General features: G+C 38.6%; 1 protein-coding gene across 1 annotated transcript; it reads left to right on the top strand.

The window, feature by feature from the left end:
* Positions 1-589: 589 nt before the first annotated feature.
* Positions 590-7679, top strand: LOC149019487 (pentatricopeptide repeat-containing protein At1g02370, mitochondrial-like). The gene is given in 3 exon segments (XM_089153488.1): positions 590-921; positions 5992-6843; positions 6845-7679. Coding segments are annotated over 3 exon segments (1509 nt in total). The 5' UTR covers positions 590-648; the 3' UTR covers positions 7229-7679.
* The last annotated feature ends 3199 nt before the right edge of the window (positions 7680-10878 follow it).

Genomic DNA, 10878 nt, shown 5'->3' with positions numbered 1-10878 from the left:
TCTGTTTTATCCCCACGCGTTAAACCCTTCCCCTTTTCCCGCAAGTGGCTTCTATTTTATCAGGTAAAATGTTACCGGGAAATATTTCTGTGGTATATTCTACTTCGTAAAAATGGAATTTGTAGGGTTGCATATAAAGCTCTAAACGGATCAGATTCTGCTCGAGTACATTACTATTTGTATCCGAATCCAATACCCAAAACTATTATGTAGCAGAAATTTGTTCGAAAATATTCAAATTCAAATCCGGAACTTAATCGAATTCTAAAATTAATGTTTAAATTTAACTAGTTTTCCATAATTTAATCAATTGGCTATCCATAATCAGTGAGGTTTAGGTGAGTTCAACATATTAGTTAGGGCAAAACTTTAGCAAGTATAAAAAAATACAAACATACTATATTAAAAAAAAAATCACTCTAACCAATTCAATCTGATAAGCAATTATCTGGTTGCTTATCGAACTTGAGGCAAATTTTGGCTATCCATTTGCTGAGTTAAGCATTACAGGATCAATTTTGGCTGATCCGAAACGAAAAAGGCCCATACTGTTTCCGATACCGGTTCAGAGTTTAAAACCCTTCGACTTAACAACACATTTGACATTCGGGAACGGTCGTCTGGAACGCAGGGGGAAGAAAGAAAGAAATGAAAATCCCCGATCGAGTGATACCCGTCGGCGCGGCGGCGGTGAGGAGGCTATGTACAGCGTTGGTGGAGTCAGCGGCGGAGACGAGAGAACCGGCGAAAGAAGGCTCGAGTTCTCTCTACCGAAGATTATCAGCGTTGGGAGCTACTGGAGGTAGTGTGTCCGCGACGGTCAACCAATATCTGAGGGAGGGAAAATCGGTACAGAAGAACGAGCTCGAATCTTGCGTGAAGGAACTTCGCAAGTACCGTAGGTTTCGTGACGCCCTCGCTGTTAGTCATCTCTCCCACTGTTAATTAATCTGTTATATTATTTATCGTTATATTTTTCTGTTGATTAGTAAAGAACGTCTACACGTATCACACATCGAAGTACCATGAATCCAAATCTAATATCGATTTGTACTGTAAGCAATAGTCTTGTATTCTTCAGTCCTATACGGAAGGAGGAAAAGGACTGAAGAGACATTAGTGTCAGAAGTTCTTCATTGTGAAAAACCAGTTGTTAATTGCGTGGGAGACTTTCAAATGTTACCCGATATTGTTTGACAGCATACATCCATCGCATATATTTATAGCCTGAGGTCAAGGTATCAAAACAGCATCTCTGCAAAAATTGCTAGGTGTAACCTTGTGTAGGAAAATCCCTCCCCCCCCCCCCCCCCAAACTTTGCTTGTGTGGAAGCCTTCAGCATGGGGTTTGCCTTTTTTTTGCATACATTGATAGTCTATTATAAAATATAAACAAGGTTATTTACCTATTAATATGGTATCAGAAGTGAGTTTTCTCCCATCATCTCAGGCAGCTACATAACATGCCTTTGTTCATTGGTGTGCGTGTATGCAGTTTCATCCTGGCTACACATGACGGAGAGTGTTGGGAGAATAGATTCACATTGGTTACCCCGTGAAACCATTTGTTCCCTCATATACTTGTTGAGTCCCTCCTCCCAATAGTTGGGCTCTTATGTTGGATATTACATTTTAGGAAAATTTCCAGGGCCACCCACTGGGTTTCCCCCTAAAATTAGTGTCACCTCCTTAGTTACCCCCTAAAGTAAATGCAACCCCCTGAGTTACCCAATTTATCATTCAGTCCCCCCTATTACTAATGTCATTAATCTCAGTTAGTTTTATTTATCCATTTTCAGTATTACTGATGTGAACACAGTTTGACCCCCTGGGTGAAACCTAAAGCCCAAGCAAGCTGGCAGAACTCTATTCCAGGGAAATATTGGGCATTTTAGGCCCTTTTTCACTGCTGGAATCTAATTCCAGAATATTAGTAGAGTCCATTTTTGTCAAGAATTCTTAATTTTGAGTTAGTAGTTGAGTAAGAGTCCTTCATCCAGCACATTTCAGTTAGAGTTTTGACTAAATAGAATTTAGCATGTGCTAATTAGAGTTTTAAGTTATTTAAAGTTTAATTTGTGTTCATTAGGGTCCATTAGATGTTTAGATTCTTTTTCAATGGTCAAGATTTTGTGGTGGGATCCTTATCTATAAAGGAATCCCACTTAGAGCCTAGTTCTTTTACTAGGCTATAAATAACCTGTTGTGTCTTTGTAATTCTTCAAGTCTAATTATTGAATAAAAAGTTTATTGAGTTGAGGACCGGGGTTCCTATTTGAGGGGGCCTTGACAAATTTTAGAAAAAATCTTCTTTAATATTCAACACCATTCAAATTTCCAACAAGTTTCTTCAAGCTTTTAACTTCTGTCATGCAATTTCCAGCAAGCGTTCACACCTTACAGCCATCAAACATCAGCTCCAGAACATTCCCAGGTAAGTCCAGCCCCCCCCCCCCCCAAAAAAAAACCCCATTGCAGCTTCCCTACCCTCTTCCCCTGCCTGCGCAACATGAAGTACCCATCCTTCTGTGCACGCCTGTCAACCCCTCCCCTTGCTGCCGCAACGCAGCAGCAGCCTTCCACACCTAGCAGACCTCTTTAGCCCCTGTCCCTCACCCTGCAACCCTCCGCAGCCCATCCCCCACTCCCCTTGCCCTTTGCAATAGCGTCCACCCCTCCCCTCTCTCGGACTTCCTTTCCTCCCCCGCTCGGACTTGCGGCAACAATAGAACAAAAAAAAAGAAAAGAGAAAAGAACAAAAGAATCAAGATTACCCAAGATCTTTTAGAGATCCACCCTTAGCCTTCCCAAGAGTCATTCCCAAACCCATCCAAACCCCAACTGCTGGTTTCCTTTACCCTTCCCAATTTCCCTAGTATCATTTTGGCTATCCTACTCCAAGTGAACTATCCCATCTTGGGTTTTGACAAAACCATAATTTTTCCTTTTCCCCAGAATTATCCCATTAATTTGCTGGAAGATTTTGGGCAAATCTTTAATTCTAGGGATTCTTGTAGGAATCCCTCACCTTAGAACTGGATTCACATCAATTTCCCCACTACTCTATATCTCTTCAATATTCACTCTTCTTTCCTCTTCCTTGCTGTACCTGAGGAACATGAAGAAGCAGCATCCTTTTCCAAAATTACCCAACAACTTCATGTCTCTTCAATATACACTCATCATTCCTCTTCCCCTACTCCACAACTTCATTTCCGGTTACCCAATTTATCATTCAGACCCCCTATTACTAGTGTTGTTAGTCTCAATTATTTTTATTCATCCATTTCCAGTTTTACCCCACAACTTGATGTCTCTCCAATATTCACTCTTTATTCCACTTACCTTGCTGTATCTAAGGAACATGAACCAGCAGCTAAGAAACATGAATCAACAGATCCATCTCCCTATCCCTTCCTCTCTCCCTTTCCAAGTTTTCAATTAAGGTAAAGCTTCTTCAACACTCTTTTAGGGATCTTATCTGGCTCGAGGGGAAAGAGAGATCTGAGAACCTGGGCTTCCAAGAGGAAGGTAAACCAGGAAAAGGAGACGAACTGAAATTGAGATCCACATAGATTTGAATCTAATCCTATTTTAGGTTTGTACCTATCTGAAAATTTCACTATTTAGACCACTTTAGATTTCCTTCCATCAAATATTCTGCTTTTTCTTGGATACTTGGGTTCAAATACCCACGGATTCGCTGTTTACTTACTGGCTTCATATAATTCAGAAAACACTAGTTTTCTCGCAGCCTCTTGTTCATATCTCTCATCAAAAGGTGTTATTCATCCCCGAACGAACATTCAAATGTCTGTCCTACATTCATTCATGAAGGGACTCCTAATGGGTTGAAGACCACATCAACAGGTCTTCCGTCTTGCAAATAGGGCATATCTTGTCTAGGCAAAATTTTGGAAATGATACCCTTATTCCCATGTCTTCCAACTACTTTATCACCTACTTTGATTTCATGTTTATGTGAAATATATACACGAATTGTTTCTATATTATAATTGGAAACCCCCTTTTTCTGGATCCTTCTCGCATCAAAACTCAACCCCTTCCACCTATAGGTAATTTTAGACAAGTTTCCTTTGAAGTGGATACCTGAATGCCAAGTATGGCTCATAATAATCTATCTTCCGAAGCATACAATGATTCTTTCGCCATCTGGGGGGTTAATTTACCTACTAAAATATCACCCGTTTCTACCCAAGATCCCAGCATCACAATTCTATTTCTGTCTAAATTTCAGAGTAAACGGGGTTCTAAATGCGGTATTTCATTAGTGATCCTTTTCGGGCCTTGGCTTGTCACATGAATCTGAATTTCATATTTCTGTATGTAAAAAGAAGTATAAATATCTCCATATACCAGACGCTCGCTAATGAGTACTGCGTCTTCAAAATTGTAACCTTCCCAGTTCCAACAATGCACTTCTCGGATCAAGAAAGTGGAACTGCTTGACATTGCATATTTGAACTCATTAAAGACTGATTTGCATCATTATGCTCGATAAAAGGAATGAGGGAAGCCCCAATAGAAAAATATTGGAAGGGAAAAATTCTTTGAAGATGAACCTGTTCCCGGATTCTAAAGCCCAGTTCACAAGTTTCTGACAATTTTGAGATGATCCAATTCATACAATTTTGAGATGATGATGTGTAAAGCTGCCCTGGGTTTTGATTCGATTGAATAGATTGATCAGATCAATCTTAGTTGTTCATTTCTCAAAGGAAAACCCAAGAATCATTTAGATTTTGTTAAACCAAGCAAGTTTGATTCAACTGCTCGAAGGAAAACCAGAAAACCCTTTCGGAGGTTCTGTTTCTTCCTTTGTTGTAATTTGTAAATACATAGTTTGATTCATGCTAAAAGGAAAACCAAGAAACCCTCTCATATTTATTTTTTTTCTTTCATCCTTTTTTCTGAAACTCTAGAACAAATAGCTCAAAGGATCACCAAAGCCTTTCCATTCTTTCAGATATGCAGCCTCTTGAAGGGGATGAGAAAGAAATTCGTTGGTTGTCATCATAGGAAAGGAAAGAGTAACAACATTAGCTAGGTTATGGATAAGAAAGGAACACGTAGCAATAGTCTTGAGGCAATAACACCATATTCTGGCCAGATGCGGAGTTGATTTTAGATGAAAGCTTTCTGAGTAACCTGAAACAGATGAATGCATAACTGTTGCAGAGACCAAGGGGAAGGGTTAGAAATTTTCCCCTAGAAATCAATTAAGGTTATTCTTATCTCTTTGAAAAGTTTAACTTGCTTATATCATCATTTATATGTGATGTCCTAATGATGGGGGTGTCATTGATATAGTTTCACCCTATATGGGGTTGACTGATGAATTTGGTAACGAATGGATGGCATTAATTTTAGGGGGTAACGGAAAATTCCCTACATTTTATCTATAAAAATTGATATGTTTGTTGGATTGACTGAATAGTTCCTTTTCATTTGGTTATGTTGACTTTTGTTTGCAAGGTAGAATTGAACGCATCCAAATTCCACTAGAGCTTGAAATATAAAGAAGATTCACATGATAAAATGTTGAGGAAAAGCCTGCAATTGACGGAAGAAGAGATTGCATGTTAATGGGAGGTTTTATTTATACAACTCTGGAAAGCAATCAAAGCATTGTTCTATTGGACAACACTATTAAGGATTTAGAATATAAGGAACCCGGGGTTTGGGATTGTGGGAAGATTATTATTATTTTTAATCAAGATTGTATGCAGCAATGAGTCCTATTGTTTGTGCATTTTAACAAGTGCAGTGTGTCTCTAGTTTTCATTTTTCAGATGCTTGGAGTGATGAGAATCCCTTCCTTTCACATTGGTTATGACTTATGAGTATTCTCCTTGCTGTAAAAAGATTCATTTGCATATCTTGTATGAAACATTTTTTTTGTGTGTGCATGTCTTTGACTGTTTACTTGTGAATTTTTCACCTGTTTATTTGTTAATCTCTATGGTGCAGCTAATGGAGTGGATAGAGAACCGTGGCATTAACTTGTCTTATAAAGATTATGCTGTTCATATTGATCTCCTATCAAAGGTGAAGGGGATTGATTCGGCAGAGAATTACTTCAACAACCTCGCAGTTCCTGCGCAGAATCATTTTACTTATGGAGCTCTCCTGAACTGTTATTGCAAGGCAAAAATGACGGAGCAGGCACTAGCTCTCTTTGAGAAGATGAAAGATTTGAACTTTGCTTCAACGTCTTTAAATTATAATAATGTAATCGCATTACACTTGAGTTTGGGCAACCCTGAGAAGGCTATCCGTCTTGTGCAGGAAATGAAGGAGAAGAACATTCAATTCGATACATTTACATATAATATATTGATGCAGAGCTATGGTTCTTTGAAGGATATTGAAGGAGTGGAAAGAGTTCTGGTGGAGATGGAAACAGAAGATGGCAACAAGTGTGATTGGACTACATACAGTAATCTGGCTTCCATTTATGTTGAGGCTGGCCTTTTTGAGAAGGCTGAATCAGCTCTCCAGAACCTTGAGAAAAAAATGAAACCTCGTGATCTCCCAGCATACCATTTTCTGATTAGCTTATATGCAGGTATGTCTAATTTGGCGGAGATTAAGAGGATATGGGGTTCTCTCAAATTAACTTTTCCAAGGATAAGTAATACAACCTATCTCATCATGCTTCAGGCCCTTTATAGACTGGAGGATTTTGATGGCCTTAAGAAACATTTTGAGGAATGGGAGGCTAGTTGCTCAATCTATGATATAAGGTTAGCAAATATTATGGTCAATGCTTACCTTAGAAGAGATATGATGAAAGAAGCTGAATTGGTCTGTCAGGGTGCTCGTTGATAGAGGTACAGCACTCAACTTTAGGACAATGGAATTGTTCATGGATTTCTTCTTGAAGGTTCGTCAGGGTGATTTGGCTTTGAGTTATATGGACAATGCTGTTTCACTTGTGAAGAATAATGAGTGGCAACCAAGACAAGATAGGGTGAGCAAGTTTTTTAAATATTTTGAGGAAGAGAGGGATGTTGATGGTGCAGAGAAGTTCTGTAGGTTATTGAAAAAGGTTAATTGTCTAGATACGGTAGCCTACCATTTACTGCTTCGTGTGTATTTAGCTGCTGGAAAAACTGAGCCTGAGATGCGTCGAAGAATTAAAACTGACAAGGTTGAGATTAACTCTGAGATTCAACAGCTACTTGAGGTTGTCTGCCCAGAATAGTTTTCAAGAGCAGTGAAGGATGGTTTTGGTGGTAATTTGGCCCTCATTCTGCATCTTGTATAGAGATTTGATCCTTGTACAAGGTAATTGACATTAAGATTTTATTTTACATCCCTGAGGGTTTCTTTTTTCTTTCAAGCCTCTTTCAGATCCATGGATACTTGAGAATTTATTGGTAATTTATTTGTGATGGATTTCTTTCAGTTTGTAATTTAGATTGATTAGGTGTTGTACAAGCTTTTACCACATGGGTGTTGGAAGTTCACATGCATGCATGGTAAACTGGGGGTGTAAACAATTGAGGATCATGAAGTGTCATTGTCTTGGGCTTCTTTGCCGCAAGGAGCCTCACGGGAACGAGACCTTTGATGGCGAGAAGGTTCACTTTGCCGTCTCCAACTTGGCAAACCTCTGAAACACAGGTTGTGGTTCTGCTATTCCCTCTTTTTAAATATTTCGGGTTGAATGTCGAATGATTTTTAGGACGATCAATCGAAGAGCAAGAGCACCTCTTGAGATTGTAAAAGATATTTGAATAAAGGACAACATTGATATTTTAAATATTTGTTTAGTTCTGACATCATCATTTATTCCAATACTTGAAGATGGGTTTTTTTGAAGAATTGTAGATGAAATTGATTGCAGATTCGGAAATAAGTTTGTAATGCTTGTGACAACCCTAGAGTTATGATAATAGAACCGTAAATAATCAGGAAAAATTACGAAGTTGCAGTTTATGCCTGTGACAATCCCAAGTATATGGGTTATGAAAACCGAAAATTTTTTGTTGAAAAAGGCTGGCTGATAGCGCGTAAAGACGTAGAGCGAAGAAAGAAAGAAATGAAAATCGTTGATCACGTAATACTCGTTGGTCGAGCAATATCTAATATTTGTAAGTGCTTTCATCTCTAACTAATGAATTTAATCTTCTTTTTAAAAAAAAATAATAATAATAATACTCGTTAGTGGAGCGGCCGGGAGGTGGCAAATTGCAGCATTGGTGGAGTCGACGCGGCCTTGTCTAGTAATTTGTTTAGTTAGATTCAATTTAGAATCAGATACTAAATGACAGCCAAAAAAATTTGTGTGGTAATTAGAATACAAACTTGAGTTGTTTAGTTGAGTGGGCTCAATTATTTATTGTCCTTTTGTGCAATTATATAAACGGCCCCCCCCCCCAATGTCAAAAACACCCCTTAAAAAATGAGAGAAAAAATTGAAAGAAATATTAACTAGTTTGAAAATCAACATGGAGAATCTCCTTCGGTAGAGGTTCTTGAATAAAAAACCATGAATTTCCTGGATCTATAGAGAATCTAGACAACCAATACTAGTGATTCGGTGGAAATTTTTAAAAAAATGGTTTAAGAATTTTCTAACTTACTCCTAAAATTTAGAAAAGAAAAATTTTACTTTGAATTTGTAATTATTTATTCCCCATAGAAATTTAGCTGTACTTTTAATGTGTCGACCCCTAGGTCTAACTATGATAAGGTAATTTAAAAGTGGAACTTCTAATGGATCTTACATAGGGTGCAAATAATGTATAATGAAAAGGCGTTAGTGTTCGCCCAACAGGGAGGTAATCTAAATTATCTTTATTTGCCCTCCATATTGAATCTTGGCTCCGCCCCTGCCTGTTGTTCGCCTCTCTCCCATCATTTTGTCACATTTTGATTTTGCGCAATTGATTTCATCTTGAGTTTTTTTCAAGGTGCCCCCCTTAAGATGGTTATTAAGAGTCTATAATTCTGAGCTACTTATTCATTTATGTGCAATTTAATATCATAGTGCCCTCCTCCCCAATGCCATAATGCAATATATCAAGTTATCTAAACTCTTTACTAGGACAAGCCTTTGACAAATACATAGGTTTTTGAAATGATGGTTAGAATTTTTAGTATTTTGAATATTACCCCTGTCTTTTCTGCATAAAGACCTAAGTGTCCCTATGTAAAATTGCCCTCTAACCAACCCTAGGTGGGTGAAGGGATTCTTGCTTCACCCATCTTCTTCCCTTACCTTGCCGACAATCACCACCACCCCTCCCCTGCTGGCGACCACCGCCCTCTTTCTCTCTCTCAACCCCCAATATGGTCACGGCTAGTTGAAAAAAAAAAAAAAAAAAAAAAAAAAAAAAAAAAAAAAAATATACAGATATAAATCTATATATATATATCTTATGTTCGCCTACCATATATTATTGAAAGATTTTAAATTTTTTATTAGGGTTTTGGGTGAGAGTTCTTGTAACACCGTTCTTGGCAATTGGATGTGAAATATCCTTCTGTTCTTCTTCTACATAGTGGAAAAAATCTTCTTTCGCCCGTGGATGTAGCATACCACATCCGTGTGTGAACCGCATTAAATCTTTGTATATTTTCGTTCTTTTTTTTTTCGACTTGCTATTTCGTGGTGTTTATTTAAATGGAGAGAGAGTGCAGATTTCTGAAAGTTGGCAACAAGTTATTGAATCTCAGTTAGAAGTAGTGGATGACGTCGTCAAGGGGTGGAAAGTTGTTTTGGGAAGGAACTTTTTTGTTAAAGATGTTTGGTCAAACTATGATAGAATAGTTGCTTTAGGCTTCTCTGGTAGTCAAGTGTGGCCCCTTGGTCTTATCCCAATTTTGTTGACATTAGCTAGGGATTTGAATGGTCTTTCTGTTGGTAGGTTTCAGGTTGATTCTCTTTAGTCTTACTTAAAAAAGCTTGCTGTTTTGAATCATCCTGGGCTCTTTATAGGTCCAGGATAACTTATTCTGCTTGTACTCTCTCTCCTTTTATATTAATATATATTTCCTGTTTGCATTAGGAAAAAAAAAGAAAAGAAAAAAGAAGGGATCAATGAGGGGAGGAAGAGAAGCGTAGAGATTACATCCTGAAAAATGGCTTGCCAGATCTTCTATGGAAGAGAGACTTGATGGTTCATCTTCAGAGGCTGTGCTCAAACCAGGAAGAAGTAATTTAAGTTTGAAAGACGAGGCTCCCAATGCCATTGTAGGTGGGAAATCCTACAAAAGTAGACTTCAGAGGGTAGTGTTTCCATGGCCAAATAGGCTCTCTTCCTCTCTCAGGCTGTAAATACATAGGCAAGAATCTACGTAGCTGACCCTATTTAGTTGAGACAAGACTTCTTTTTCATAGTTGTACCCCCCACCTTATATTGAGCCATTGACCCCAACAAGCTCCTCCCTTGCTTCGCCCCTACTGCTGAGTACATAGACTTGGTACACTTAGTAAAGGAGAACACCAGCAAGCTGCAATTTACGGCATCAAAGCCCAGCAAACGGGGCAACCCCAGGCCAAGCGGGGGGGCGCGGCCCTGGGGCGGAACAAGAAAGCCACCATTCCCATTAGAATTTAATCGGAGTCGGCTTTATGGTAAAACTTTGATACCTCTTCTGACTTTCCGTCCAACAGCTAAAACCCGGCCCTGAAATCAGTCGAAGTACTCAACGTGTTCAACCAGTTCCTTAGCTGATAGATAATTCAGCAGGCAAGGACCATGGGAAGTATCCTAAACATTGACAAGGATTCTCTGCCGCATTTCATTTTTTGTCCACCTCATATGAACTTTTACTCATTGGTGGTTTCTTCTATGTCATCTGTAAATCCTCCCCTTTAAACTACTAAAATAGTAAAATTGTCCT

This window comes from Hakea prostrata, chromosome 4 (genome assembly GCF_041222555.1).
Source record: "Hakea prostrata isolate BN-2017 chromosome 4, UWA_Hpros_2, whole genome shotgun sequence".
NCBI classification, from domain to species: domain Eukaryota; kingdom Viridiplantae; phylum Streptophyta; class Magnoliopsida; order Proteales; family Proteaceae; genus Hakea; species Hakea prostrata.
Note: the sequence above shows the minus strand (reverse complement) of the source record. Positions and strands in the feature narration are given on the sequence as shown.